The sequence below is a fragment of the Mesoplodon bidens genome, assembly GCF_964165515.1.
Source record: "Mesoplodon bidens genome assembly, chromosome: 15".
NCBI classification, from domain to species: domain Eukaryota; kingdom Metazoa; phylum Chordata; class Mammalia; order Artiodactyla; family Ziphiidae; genus Mesoplodon; species Mesoplodon bidens.
The window spans coordinates 64708418-64723016 of record NC_138171.1 but is presented as its reverse complement, the minus strand read 5'-3'; the positions used below and the strand labels follow the sequence as shown (position 1 = coordinate 64723016).

Here is a 14599-nt window from a genome sequence, read left to right as displayed (position 1 = left end):
CAGTGAGCAGGAGTCAGGGCCGGTGGCCACTGGCCATGAGCCTGAGAAGTCTGCCTGTGCCTGCAGGGCCTCACTCTGGCTGGGCATCCGTGTGAGCTGGGCCTGGCATGAGCAGGGCGGGCCCCTTCCAGGCATGTCCCCGTGTTGCACCGGGTCCAGGGCTCAGCAACACACAGTGTCCTCGGGGGCGTATCTCTCTCAGCTCTGAAATTCAAGTGGAAAATGCCCCCGGGAGGCCACTCTCGCTGCCAGCGGGATCGCAGGGAGGGTCATCTTACAGCGCTGGCCTGGGCATGGTTGGGCTTGGCCGGGACGCGTGGCCTTTCTGTCCTGGTTACTTCATACTTAGCAGCCATGCTTGACGTGTCGAAACAGCACACTTTGCCAGCTCCAAAGTCTTCCCTGGCTCCCATGGGGTTGTGGCCTTGAGGAGCTCCCAGCTTGATTTGGGGGAAGTTGGGAGGCATGAATGGTTCCAGTGGCGAGGAAGGCCGGGTGGGGGCGCTGCTCTGGCTCCGAGGTGCTGAGGAGTGGGAGGGAGAGGCTCAAGCATGGCGGCCGAGGGCTGGCAGGGTCCCCCAGTTGGGTCAAGTGTGTGTCCCAGAGAGTCCTGTCTGGCTGTGGCAAGAAGGGGGCTGGCACCCTCAAGGGGGGTGGTCCATTTACAGAAGATGTGACCCCAGCCAGGCAGTGTGGGGAGCAAGCTGGCCCGTATGGATGTGGGGGTGACGGCAATCCCAGGGGCCCAGGTTTCTGGGTGTGTGGCTGCAGGGTGGAAGGGATGTGGTTTACGATGGGGCATGGAAGAAAGAAGAGGGGCAGGTTGGGCTGGGGGCCCAGGGGGCCCTGGTTGCACACATGTGTCTTCTGCCCGGGATCAAGCTGGGCTGGAGAGAAAATCAGGAGTCGATGGGCAGTTAAACCGCCAGGTGGGCTTTGGCACCCTTGGGAGCAGGGAGCCTCCCATCCTCAGGAGGCCATCGAGAGAGATGCTGCCCAGAGGTCCTTGGGGCCTCAGTGAGGAGTCACCCTCCCGGAGCCCTGCCGCATGTCTCCGGAGGCCTGGGAGGCGCCGGGTTGAGGACAGGTCTGCTGCTGCCCCCCAGGCGTGATCACTCGGTGGTTCCTCGCAGCCTCCACAGGTTCACTACTTCCCAGGCACGGTGATGTCAGGCTCGGGTGGAGAGGTGGAGAGCTGGGAGGCCTGCCCCTTGTGTGCGGCCTGGAGGTGGGCAAGCTAGGCCTGCACAACGGGGTCCCCTTTCTCGGACCCTGGCCTGCGGTGGGCTCCACCCCCAAGCAGGGCACTTGGCCTCAGGGCCGGGAAGCTCCCGGCTGCAGGCTGCCTTTCCATTCAGGGCCTGAGTCCTCATTGTCTGCATTTGGCATTTTCAGATTTTGCAAGAACGGGGTTCAAGGATGTGAGGAACAGTGTTGACAACTGAAGAGACGTTTTACCTTTTCCCAAGATGCAATGATCTGCCATGTCGAGGAAGCTTGGCCGTGAGAAGAAACCTGCTTTTGACAATTTCTCTAGAGATCTGGGTGTGAATCCTTTTTTTGCCTCTGAGGTGGGTGGTGAGAGACAGGACCAGCTGTCCGAGGCCGGGCGTCGCCACTCAGAGGCGGCACGCTGCCTGGGCGGGCGTCTCTGTAGGGACCTCCGCTTGGTTTTCACAAGTGCCGCTCGGGCCTGAGGCAGGGCGCTCCTGACTGACCCTTTAATCACCGAAGATCATTTAAAGGACAGCGTTCTTGGTGCTACATAAACAGTCTGTAACGGAGCCTGGGCCTTGCTGGTAGGAAGTGGCCGCAGCGCCACGGCCCTGGGCTCTGGATGCCTGCTGGTCACCCTGGCATGCACCAGGCCCTCTTCCTCAGGGCAGGGGGTCTGCTGTGCCTCCCAGACATGACCGGTTGGTGGTTTCTCCCAGCCTTCGGGTGTTCACTACTTCCCGGTCCTCCTTCAGAGCTGGGCTCCACTGGTCTGACCCGGCCTGGCACAGTCAAGGCTTCTCCATTTGTAGTTTCCAGGCGAGAGACCTTTGCATCCTTTCTTTCCAATTGTGGATAGACAACCCAGTGCTTTTCACTTCTTAGAAATGCCTAAAAGTGCTGCTGCCTTTTGGGCTGATCTGTTAAGTCATGTAAAGGGAGGTACAAGTTTTGCCTCGTCTGACCCACCTTGGGGCTCAGAGGGAGCTGGCGCCCATCAGTGCCTTGGTCTCGCCTGGGATGGAGGTCAGGGCGGGAGGCCTGTCCACCCGGCTTCTGGAGCTGAAACTCCAGGTCACATTGGAAATTGGATGTTTACAGCACATCACAAACATCTCTCTCTCGCCGGCTCTCTCGTGTAACTATGCAGTTCTCTCTGACGTTTCTGGGGCGCTGGGGACACAGGCTGCAAGGGCCCTGCCCCCTGACGTGACGGAGCTACCGGGATTCCTTTGAAAACCGCTGTCCGCATGCTTTGAGAACAGACCTTCCTCAGCTGGTCGTGGGGCCTGTCCATCTGGAGGGCCTGGCCCGGCAGGCGGCTCTGCCTCCTGACCTCCAGCTTCCAGGGGAGCTGTGCCTACCGACCGCTGTCTGGCTCCAGGCGCTTCCAGAGGCTTCTTGCCTGTGCCCTCTTCTCCTTTGCCAATATTACCTGATGAACCAAGTTCTCCAGCACCTAGGACTTACCTCCTCCTTTTGTAAGGTCTGTTGTATGTTGTTAAATGTTTGGCTTCATCCGTTTATAGCAATCTTTCTGTAGGACACACTTGGCCCTGGTGACCTGTCCTCCCGGTGGAGCGCACGGGGGCTGGGCAGCCCCTCCTTGGCCTCGGGGTGTACCAGTGGGGCGCTGCTGGCCGTTTAGCGTTGTTTGATTTGTGACCTTGACGTAATAGATAGGCTTGTGGGTTTTTTTTTTTTTAATTTAAAGATATTAAGACTTAATTCACTAAAATTTATTGTAAGGGGATATTTATACTTTTGTACTTTTTTAGGTATCCGTATTTTATCAGCTTACAGTTTAATGCCTAAGTTTCCCCTGAAAATAGCAAATAAAATTGTGTATTTATGAATGAGCAGAACAACTGTTAGTGTCTTAAAATGCACGGAAGAGCCACTACTGCGGAAGCGCCGCCTTGGCCTTGCGGCAGCCCCGGGCCTGCCACCTGTGTCACTGTCCAGTCTGGGGCTGGCAGGTTAGAGCAGCACAAGCCTGTCTCCCCGCCTCGGCCGGACCAGCCCCCGGCCCCTCACCCATCATCTCTTGATGGTATCGTGCCCCCATCCCTTGGGCCAAGGAGATCATCTTCAAGAGACTTTTTAAAAAGTACGGATGCCTCGTTGCGTCAAGCATGTGCGCCTGTCTTGTCTCTTTCCCTGGCCAGAAGCACCAGCTTCAGAGAAATTTCTCTGAAATTCCCTGGGCCCCACCCCCCACAGCCAATCTGGCTCCCCCTGGTGGTGGCTCTTCAGAAACTCCCGGGACGCCGAGGCTTTGAGGAAATTCCCATTCCCCGTGTTCCCTGGAGAGCTCTGGCTCCCAGAGGTTGGGTAGGATGTCTTTGACCCCAAGATGCCGGAGTCTCCTGCAACCCAAACTCTCAGCCTTCTTGGAGTGTCTGTCGTGTTTCCAGGGCTGGCATCTGTGAGCAGAGGCAGTGCCGCTCTGGCACCTTTGGACTGAGCCGTGCTTCCCTGAGACAGACTGCAAATCAGGACACTGGTGTACAACCCCTGGGTCGGGACGGTGTCTCTGGCTTGGGGGGGCTTTGATTTGCACCCCTGCCTGCTCCAGGTGTTGGCATCAGGACCATGGCTGACCCCTGATCCTTGAGGCCAGAAGGGGTCAGGGGTCCTGGGGTCCTGGCCCAGCGGTTTTCCTTCTTGGGGCTCCCACAGGCTGATCCTAAGCCTTATGTTCCCGAGCGTGGAGTATGATGTGTGCGCACATGGATTTCCAGGCTCGGTTGTGGCCCCCTCCTGTGGCTTCACCTGCTGGCTGCTCTGGTTGCTGCAAGGTGGGCCCTGCCCTGGGCTGGGCCTCGCTCCTTCCGCCCGCCACAGCTTAGTGGTCTGTGCCAGCCGGCTGTCACTCCAAAGCCTTCTCCCTGCAGCCGGTGGGGCCCTGGTGGGGCCCCCACCCACCAGGCGGTGGCCCTGAGGCACTGCTTGGGGGCAGCAGGGAAAGTTGTGTCTGAGCGGCGCCCCACCCAGGTGGGAGAGGGGACCCGTGACAGCTGGGGGCACTTCTCTCCTTCCCCGTCACAGCACTGAGCACACTGTGAACAGTGTGAATAAACCTGCTTCCCTTTAAACCCCTAGTCTCTGCACGAGTGTGTCTCTTCCCGTCCTGCAGCTGTCTCATTGAGTGTCCACCCTGGGTTTGGGGAGCCCAGGGCGTGGGGGATCTGTGCCCTAGGGTCGCACACTGGCCACCGCCTGGGACCCACCCAGGACCCTAGCCTCGCTCTCCCAGCCTGGCTGGGTGGGGCGTCACCGGGGAGCACTGGGCTGCCCTGACATCTTCGCCCCTCCTCCCTGTTAGGCCCACAGGACCCTGACCAGACCCCTGCCCTGTAGCAGAGGCAGGAGGATGGTGGGGTGATGGGGGATCCCAGGGCACTCAGGAAGCTAAGACAGCAGGAAGAGGAGGCAGGGGCAGGATGGCAAGTCCTCCTCCAAGGGGGGCCTGGCCCTCACCTGGGCTCCATCCTGGCCTCTCACCACAGACGTGGCAGATGGGCCACCTAACCTCCTCTGACCCCCATCACTGCAGGACCTGAAGCTCTTTCTATTCCCCACAGCAGGGTCACCTCTCTCCAAAGCTGCAGGACCCAGGCCAGCCCCTGCTCCCAGCCAAGATGACCCAGAACTTGTCCCTGGGGCCACTCTCAGGACACCCACAGCCCGGTCGTCCCCCCCATCAGGCCTCAGTGCACCTGCTGCCCCGCGCCCCCACCTTCCCCACCGGGACTCGGAATCCATCTCTGCTCTGGAGAAAAAGCCCTCAGATGGCTCAGTCCCTGGAGGGCCACCAAGCAGTGCTCCCTGCCTGGCAGGAACATGCCCAGGCAAAGCAGAGCAGAGGCGAATTCAGTGTGTGTTCCCCACTCCATCCCCGGGGCCGGTCCACAGCAGGTGCCTGCTAAGTGCTTATTGATACGTTCCATAAATACCCAGGCCTGCTTTCTCCCAGCACCTGCCGGGCCAGCTGGGCCTGTGCACGCGCTCGCGTACGTGTGCGTGTTTCTCTGTGTGTGGGTGTGCAAGTGTGCATGTACTAGCATGTGAGCATGGGTGTGCGTGTGGTGTGCGAGGCCCTGCCCTCTCAGGCCTCTTTGTCTGTTCATGGTCACTGAGCATGGCAGGAAGCTGGGTGCCTTTCAGGAATTGGCCCACACTGGGGAGCTGACTGTCCGACCGCAGAAGGCCTGCCGTGGACATGCTGGGCCAGGCTGAGAACCCAGGGCCACCTCCGTGGGCAGCCGCACCATCACGGCCAGGACAGGCAGGGCCAGAGCGAGCTGGGGCCTGGGCTCTGAGACCTATTCCTGCTGGATTCCTGGTGGCCACAGGCCATCACGGGAGGACTGGGAGGGGGATGGCGTGGAGCTACTGACAGGACAAGGGACGAGAGGGGGCAGCAGAGCTGGGGTGGGGCCCCTGGGGGCAGGGCCAAGCACCAGGCTCTCTGTGCAGGATTGCAGCTCATTCCTGAATTCCCCAGGGATCCTCGCAGAAACCATTAAAGACTGCTGCAAGGATGGCCTGAACCCCAAACTTTGCGGAAGGAAGAAGGAGGGGGTCCTGGCCCAGGGAGCTGCTGAAGCCTTGGCCTGTCTCAGTGGAGGGCCTGTCCTGCCGACCTCCACGGCCCTGAGTGGCCTGGGCCTTGCCTCCTGTGTGTGACAGCCAAGAGAAGTTCAGGGTGATTCAGACATAGGCAGTGGGGGCTGTGCTCCCCCACGCCCCGCAGAGCCCCCCTCCTTCAGGACCCTCTGCCGGGCCCCCTGCCAGTATCTGTTGCTGCCCCCAGTGCCCAGCGCAGGGCACCCCTTGGCAACATTCATGGTGACGACCACGTTGGCAAGGATGCTGAGGCGGGGGGCGGAGCACGGAAGCCCCTGTGAGGGGGTCAGGCCACAGGTGTCACAGGACTCGGTGACATCTAGTCTCCAGTGTGCCTGCTGTAGCTCCTTCCACTGGGGAGCCTCGTCCGCCACACCCCCTGCCCAGCACCGGCCCCCTCCTTCCCCAAGGGTCTACACCCAGGCAGCCGGCACTGAGGTTGGGGTTTTATTGGAGAGTGAACATAAATAAAAATAAGTGGGCATTAGAGAGTAGGGAGAATTGGAGATCTATTTACAAATGTACACCATAGGCCCCGGGGTGCCACTGGCCCACTGGCCTGAGCGCAGCTCAGAGGAAGGTGAGCAGGGCCATGAGGACCAGGAGGATGGCATGGGCTGCCAGGCAAGGTGCAAAGTTCCGACCGAGGGGCTGCTGGCCCCGGGGGTTCTGCTTCTGGCCACCCGAGCTAGGCCGCTGGAACTGCAATTCTGGGATGATCTGATGGATCCAGTTATGGTGGGAGGTGACCCGGATATAGACACCTGGGCGGTTCCGGCGGGCGCAGCCCTCACCCCAGCTGATCACCCCAGCCTGCAGCCATGACTGACCCACAAGGCACACCAGGGGGCCCCCCGAGTCTCCCTGCAGGTGAAGAAGAGGTACCGTTACAGTCCATGGAGGCCCAAGAGCCAGGCTTTGCAGCTACATGGGTGCACACATGCCTGTCTGCCTCCCTTTATCTGTTCTTCCCTGCCCAGGACCCCCACCCCCACCCCCACCATGCCACCCAGTCCTTCGTCTCTGACCTGGGGTGCCCATTTCTCTAGCATCCCCAGACTATCCACCCTGATTCACCTCAGGAGAGCGTGTTGAAAATGCAGTTTCCTGGGTCCCACTGCAAACCTGCTGCCTGACTCCCCCGGGTGGGGTCCAGGAATCTGCTTTCCCAGCTGGTCAAATGCACAGCCCTGTCTGGACCCCATGGGCCCACCTCCTGGGGCCTTATCCCTTGTCCCAGGTGGGCTGGCTTCCACCTTGACTGGGGCCTGGGGAGCAGGGCTCAGCCTTGGCACGGCCCACCCTGGTCCCTACCTTGCAGGCGTCCTTCTTGCCCTCGGCAAAGCCAGCACACAGCATGTCGTCCTTGATGGTTTTCGGCTGGAAGCCAGACTCGGAATCCTTGCTGTAGAGCAGGTTGCACTTGGGCGTGTCAATGATGGGCACAGCGAGTTTCTGCAGGATCCGGGGGTTGGGCAGGTGCTCTAGGGAGGGGAGACACAGCCTGCAGCTCAGTGGACAGCCTTACTAGGGACTCCAGGGCCATGGGTTCTCGAGAACCACAACTCTGTCCCTCCCCGTTTCTTGCTTGTGTTTAGACCTTCTCTTCTGGCTGGGGGCTTTGTGGGACAGAATTCCTTCTTCCCTCCTCCCACCCACCAGCCTGGGCTCTTTCTATTCCCCACTCTCTACTTCCCCATGGCTCCTCCTCCTGAGTCTACTGCCCCTTTCCCATACCTACTCCACCCATTTGAGTAGAGAATCATGTGCACCAATATCAACAGAAAAAGATTGTTGGTTCAGAGTGGCCCCCACGCTGCCTTCTCTAGGCATGTCCCGCATTCTCTCCTGGCCCTGCCCCATTACCTTGTTCACTGGGTCTGCCCCAGCCGGTGACCCAGCAGTTCATGCCCTTCTCAAAGACGACTGAGGGGTCAGGCACACACACAGGGAGGATGTAATTGGTGAAGGTCACAGGTGCCTCCAGCTCCACCAGAGCCACATCGGCACTAGAGGCCATGCCTTGGTACAGGGGGTTGCTCTTGACCTGCTTCACCCGGGTGTACATGGCGTGCGGCCCTGGCTTCACCAGTTGCCGCACCCCCAGCAGGACCTGGTACAGGGATGTTTCAGAGGTGCTGGTGGGAGAGCAGAGAGCTGGTGTGAGGCAGCCCCACAAGGGCTTCACAGGTGGAGTTGGTGGAAGTTAAATGGAGATGGGAAAGGGGGAGGAGTTGGGCTCCCTCCAGGCCCCCCGTGGTGCCAACATTCTCTCTCTGCACATTGTCTTCAAAAAAGTAATCTCCAGTGGGACATACATCAGGATGAGGTGGGTAAGGGGGTAGAAGCTGAAGCAGCTTTAATTCCTGACTTTAATTCCCAGCTGTACCCCGGCCAGCCCGGCGCGACCTTGGGCAAGTCACCCAGCAAGTTCTCTGTGACTCAGTTTCCTTGTCTGTAAAATGGGGACACTAACAGTCCCCACCTGAAACGCTTGCTGTGAGGGTTGAAGGAGATGATCACCCACCGGGGTGCATCTGGGGGTTGGGCCTAGCCTTGGGCAAGCCGCCTACTCCCTCTGAGCCCGAATATCTGAACTTAAGATGTGAGGTTTTAAAAGAATTGCAGAGCTGTGGTGAGGCAAGAGCCAAGATGCTCGAGAAACCCTGAAGGTCTAGGACCAGGTGGGTCATAGTATGGTAGTAGGGATTGGGTTACTTGGCCCTTTGGTTAGGGACGGCATAGGTGACCTTAAGGCCATTCTGCTCTAGTCCACCTGTACCCAGAGTCCCAGCCAGAAAGGGAGTGTCTTGGATTTGAGGTGTGGGAGGGGGATGGGGAAGAGGGCCAGGGCATGGGAGGAGCCTGCCAGCATAGGCAGGGGCAGGCCCCAGGTCTGGCAAAACATCTCACTGGTGAGACCAGCAGTAGGAGAGTGTACCCCTCCCAGCTGGGCTGCGGGGAGCAAGAGCCAGGAAGCAGGGGTTGCTGCTGGAAGCTGGCCCTGAGGTTGGACCTAAGGGGAGCTCTGGTAGGGAAAGCTCAGATAATGCAGACCGAACCCGCCCCTCATAGGTGGTCAGCCTGAGCGCCCCACCTGCAGCGGGTCGGCGCTGTCCACGGTGCTGAAGCTGGGCGTTTTGAGGGGTTGGGGAGGTGTGGGAGGTGTTGTTCTGTCTGCATTATCTGTGCCCCTGGTGGGGAGGGAGGCTGGCTGTGCTGGCAAGGGGTGGGGGAGGGGAGCGTCGGGGCTCAGCCAACTCACTTGGAGAAGCAGTGCGCTGCGGTGAGGACCCACCGCTCTGTGATGAGGCTGCCCCCGCAGAAGTGGCTTCCATTTCGCTGAATGCTGACCTGCCATGGCCACTCGCCCTCCAAAACGTCCTGCCCGCCCACCATCCGGTTCAGCATCCTTGGGCTCCCGCAGGCTAGGGGAACAAAGCCAGGGGTGCGCTCACTGGGGGCCAGTTCCATCGGCTCTGATTCCATACCCCCAAACCCACACTTTCACATTCTGTTCACTTCCCGGCTTCCCTGCCCCTGACCTGCTTGGGGACCTTAGGCAAGTCAGAGGCCTGGGCATCAGGTCAGCCTCTGACACAGGCAGACCCTTCCCAGCTGTGGGAAAGTGCCCCACCCCCATGGGCCCCACTCCCGTCACCTGTGAAATGGTGACATCAGACCTACCTGGGGCGGGGAGTGAGATAACACGGGTAAAGGTCTTATCACAGAGCCTGACAGACGGGCTCCCGGAAGGTCAGTGGGTGTTGGGAGGGTCCTACGTGGGGTAGGTGAGTGGCCTTCCAACTCTGTCTTTAGCTTCTTTTCTGTTGCTTTCCCTGCCCCCCTTCTCCATGCTTCCTGCCTTGATGGCCCTCTTGTGCCACCTGCACTGTGTGTCAGACCTTCCCCCTCCACTCCTGCCTGGGCTCCACAACTTTCCTGCACTGTGGGATTCCCTGTGCCCGGCCCATTCATTCTGGGTCTCATTCCGGGGGTGTTGAGGGTGTGGGTTTCTGATTAGTCTTGCAGCTCTCAGACAAGCCCACTCCTATCCCCCGACCCAGGGGACTTGAATGCTTACCAATTAATGCCTCAGCCTCTTGAGTTCCTGGAAATGAGAAAAAAGAGGATGATCAGCCAACTGAGCTGAAGCTGAGGTCTGCTCCTCCCAGCCCCACCCACCACTGCTGGTCAGCATAGCCCCTCATCTGCTCCACACGCAACCTCCTGAGGACTCAGCAGGACAGCCCACAGGGGGACCTGGCAGGAGAGGCCAGCGGCCTTCAGTTCCCCACAGGTCTGGCCCCCGAGATGTGTACAGGCCAGGCCTGTGGGCCAGAGCTCACCTGCAAGGGCAGACAAGCCCCTTGCCACAGGGGAAACAATCAGGAGATGCCAGTGAGGGGACCTTGTCAGGGCTGACTCTCCTGTTTGGGGCAGGAGGGCTCCTTCTTGTCCCCACAGGGCCTTCCCTCCACACCCCACACTCTTCCTGGTTGGAAGCTCTGCGGAGCATCCAGCTTTCGGCCCTGGTGCTGTGGGGTCTCCCTCCCCACCCCTCTCCACCAGCCTGGGGCTGGGATGAAGGACGAGATAGAGGGAGCAAGGCTCCATGTCTGGCTGGAGTCCTGGGGCGACAGCCCAGCTACTCGGGTCTCGGGGGAGTAGAGAAAGGCCAGCCAGTGGTCGTGGGTCAGTCCTCCCAAGATTCCAGATTCCCAAGAGCCAACCCCTCTCTCAGACATTCCAGCATGCTTGCAGTTGGAGCCCAGGGCACCCTGCTGGGCCATGGCACCCCTGCCCATGGGAGGGACAGGGGAGGGGTGAGGGTGGGACCGTTCGGTAATGGCCTCCATCTCCCCAGGATCCATTGCCCCCCTATCTCTGGACATAGGCACAGGGCCTGCTACTTGGCTTTGACAGGACCCACCCCCCCGCCCCCAGCCCAGAAACCCCAGCCAGGCCGACAGTCCCCAGCCCAGTGCCAGCAACACTCCAGAAATACTCGCCCTGTAGAGAGAGCCCCATTTGCATATCTGGTTCACTGGAGGCAGATCTGATCAGAGCTGGGGTGGGGAGCTCAGGACAGCCTCTCCCCACCTCAGCCCTCAGTATTCCCCCTATACACCAGCCCCTCTTGGTAACCAGTCCCAGGCAGCTGAGGGGCCCTGGGGGCAGGAAATGACCAGGCTGAGCCACGCCTCTCTATGGGGTGCCCAAGGACCCTGGGGAATTTTACAGGACCCCCATTCTTGCAGTCTAAGGGGTGCACTCCCCAATGCTGGGGGTGCTGGATGAAGAAGCGGTGTGGGGGGGAGCTGTGCTTGGAGCAAGAGGAGGAGGAGGGGGCTGAGGAGGCACAGGCAGGACTGGCCACTCTTCAAAGTAGAGGTGCTAAGCAGAAATGTGAGGGTGGAAGTAGTCAGCCCAGGCCAGTGGGGGGTGGGGGGGGAGCAGGAATTCTGCCTGGACATTGATTTGTGTTAATGAGGTGCCTTTTTAAAATGCAAATGCCCCCAGGAGGGCAGTTCCCTCCAGCACCTCATCTTAGTATAATATGATTTAATTAGATTGATAACACCAGACCCCATGCTCTTGCTAAGGCTGATGCTTCTGCTGGCAAGAGGCTCCCATTCACCTTGTCCTCACTGGCATTAACGTGCTTTCAGGCTTGTTCCCTCCCTGTGGGACTTTTCCAGAGCCTTGTCCAGATTCTCCCCACAGCCATCCCCCCTCCCATACATGCAGATGGATCCTCCACTGCCTGCTCCCAGGATCAAGGGCACTCGCACCCTGCCTGGCAGCACACCCACCCCCAACCCCGTTGGAGCTCTGCAGTCTTCCTCACCCCAGCCTAATGCAACTCTGCTTCTAATTCGAACTGAGCCTTCCGGCCTCTGAATGTTTGCCCACAGCACCCCTTTCCTCCTGGTGTCTACAAATCCAGATTCTATATGGTCCTAATCCAGATCAGGCCTAACTGAAATGCCTCCTCCTCCAGGCAGCCCTCCTTGCTTGCACTGTCTGTCTGGGAAGCCTGGCTCCCTCTTCTGAGCTTTCTGTCCTCCCGCTTGGCCTCACAGAGCTCTGCTTACCTTGCCCTGGGGGTATAATTGTTGTCTCATCTCACCTATGGGCTCAGGAGCTCTGTGAAGGCAGAGCCCACATCCAGGGGGCCTGAGCCTGGGGAATGTATAAGAGGGAGAGAATGGGAGCAGCTGTGGGAGCACGGCTGACCGGGAAGGGGTGATGTGGAGACCTGGGCTCTGCAGGACCTGGGCTCCTGTAGGGGCTGGGTGAGCTGGTGGCAGTGTCAGGCCCCTCCTCTGGGCCCAGGGCCCTCATGCTCCCGTAGCTAGTTGCTAGTGGGGATAGGAGAGACCCAAGGCTCTAGGAGGGAACAGCCTGGGATGAGGGGCAAGGACAGTGTTGAAGGAGTTCAGGCCTCTGGTCACAGCTGTTTGAGAGCCAAGTGCAGGCCGCTGTTTCCATTTTGGCGATGACCTTGGTTTCTCAGCCCACCAGGAGCAATCACGGTGTTAACACCCTGGCAGAGATGGGCTCCCTCAAAGAACGCTGTGGTTCTTGAACCAGGAGACCAGGAGAGGTAGGCCGGGCAGCGAGACCTGGGGAGGCCCTGTGGAGCCCAGGGAGGCTGGGGCCTCCCCACCAAGGTGCCGCCCTGGTGCCCCCCTCCCCTGGTGGAAAGCCTGGAGCCCTGGCTGAGTTGCAGCCTGGGATGACCCGGCCTGGCCCTGGGAGGTGACTTAAGGACAGGGAAGTGAGGTGGCCCAGGAATGCGGGAGAGTTTCCCTGGCAGAGAGCAGCCTGCCCACTGGGAGGGGCCTGCAGGTGGGGCCCCCTGGCTGGCACCTGCTAACCCTGACCCATGATTGGGAGAGGGGACAGGAGTTCAGGGCCTGCTCCTCCCATACCCTCCCTCTCTGGTAGGAGCTGGAGCCTGCACCCCTGTCCCCCTGCTCCCTGCTAAGCCCTCACCAGCCTCCCGAGGCTCCCAGGCTCAGGCAGCAGCTCAGCTACCCCTCCTGGGCCCAGCGAACAGTGGCCCAGGGATTGGAGGGCAGCGGTTTCGAGTTCAGATCCTGCACCCATGCAGCCCTTGGAGAAGGGAGAGAGGCCCAGATGAGAGGAAGCAGAAGCGCCAAGCCCAGAGCTTGGCCGTGCTTGCCCGAGGCAAGGGGAGCAGGATTATGGTTACTGCCTCTGGGCTCCTCCTGGGCCTGCACCACACCCCCATCCAGCCTTCCCCACTTCACTCTCCCAGGTGGGACGTCTGGAACCTTCCCCCTGGGGCAGGGAGGAGAGGCCCGTGCTGCAGCCCCAGGCCTGGCCAGGGAGCGGGGGGCTTAGCTACAGTTCCAGGTAGGAGAGAGGAGCCCTGCAGCCTCTAGGACTCACCAAACCGCAGCAGCAGCAGGAGCAGGAGCAGGGCCACAGCCGGCACCTGCCTCATGGTCTTGGCCTGGCTGGAGTGCCTGCCGGGCAGGGGACTGCAGTGGCAGGAGATCCGTGAACACTAGCACAACATTCGGGGCTCCATGAAGTAGGGTTATATGCTGGAGATGAGTGTCAGCTTGGCTATGCCGCTGGACCTGTCAGCCTGGCCCGCCCAGTTCCTCTCAGCAGGAAGGAGGCACCCCAGAACCCCAACTCCTCCATGACCTGGCCCTGAACCCCAAGGGGCCAGACCCCTCACCCTAAGACACCTTGGGGTTTGGGGGCCAAGGTGCATCTGCCCCATTTAGGTGCTTGTGGCATGGGGTTCCAACCCCCACCATGGCTGACCGCATCCCCCAACTGACCACAGGCCCCACATAAGCTGACTACAGTCTGCCCATGAGGCCCTCCCTGTTTCATTCATTCATTTGTTCATTCATATTTATTGAGCATCTACTATGTACCGGACATCAGTGAAAGAAACAGAGTCCAGGACTGGGGCTTACACTTTGGGGGGAGGGGGGATGGGCACGGAAAAGTCCAGGTCACCTGTGCTTATGGAACAAAGGAGAGCAGGCGAGGAGTCCAGAGCGGGGTCCCCAGTCGACCCCAGCGCTCTCACCGGCCCTCCCTCCAGGAAGTGGGTCCCAGCAGTCCCAGAACCAGCCCCAAGGTGGCCATGACCTCCCTCCCCCTGCCTCCCTTCCGTCCCCGGGGCAGCACCCTCCTCCCCTGGGCCGGGGGCGGGGGGGGGGGGCTTCCCGGAACCCGAGGGACGGGGTGGGCGGGGCGGAAGCTGGTTCTGGGAAGGCCGGGCCGGGATGACAGTCCCCGGGTGACCCTGCCCTGGGCGCGGCTGGCCGTGTCCGGGACTTGCGGCCGCCACGGAAGCGGCTCCGGGAGGAAGTTATTTGCGGCACGGGGCTGACGTCAGAGGCGGAGTCGGGTCTCGGCGGCCACTGCCCGCCCAGGCGGCGGGTTCGGATTGGGGCCGGAGGAAGGGACCAGGACCGGCAGATCCCCTCCAGAACTGGGGTGGGGAGCGCAGGATAAGAGGCAGAGCCCTGCCTCAGCCTCCCCGCCTGCTCAGTGGGTGCGAGCGTGGCCTGGGTGTGCTACGGTGCGCCCCGGGGGGTAGTCGGGGCCGGGGTCGCGGTCTCCGGGGCTGGGTTGGGTGTCAGGCAACCCACGCCCTCTTGCCTTGGCCTTCGGGGAGCTCCTGGTCAGCGCAGTTCTGCCCTCTAGTGGCCGCCGGCAGCAGCGCCGGGCGGGCCGGGCAGGATGCTGGGGG

General features: G+C 60.7%; 2 protein-coding genes across 3 annotated transcripts in view; one reads left to right on the top strand and one right to left on the bottom strand.

The window, feature by feature from the left end:
• KCTD5 (potassium channel tetramerization domain containing 5) overlaps positions 1–3091 on the top strand; it is a 28067-nt gene extending 24976 nt beyond the window's left edge. The window contains exon 7 of one of the 2 annotated variants that reach the window (XM_081256644.1): positions 1396–3091. Coding sequence is in view for 1 of the 2 variants with exons in the window: in XM_081256645.1 (XP_081112771.1) it covers positions 1396–1425 (30 nt within the window). In the remaining variant the exon portion in view is untranslated. The remainder of the gene's footprint in view (positions 1–1395) is intronic. The other variant, XM_081256645.1, reaches the window with a different exon arrangement.
• Positions 3092–6417: 3326 nt separating this feature from the next.
• PRSS27 (serine protease 27) lies at positions 6418–13728 on the bottom strand (the record flags this gene model as incomplete). Its single annotated transcript, XM_081256868.1, is given in 9 exon segments — positions 6418–6711; positions 7162–7331; positions 7714–7985; positions 9113–9275; positions 9932–9958; positions 13270–13387; positions 13391–13417; positions 13419–13427; positions 13696–13728. Coding segments are annotated over 9 exon segments (1113 nt in total).
• Positions 13729–14599: the final 871 nt, after the last annotated feature.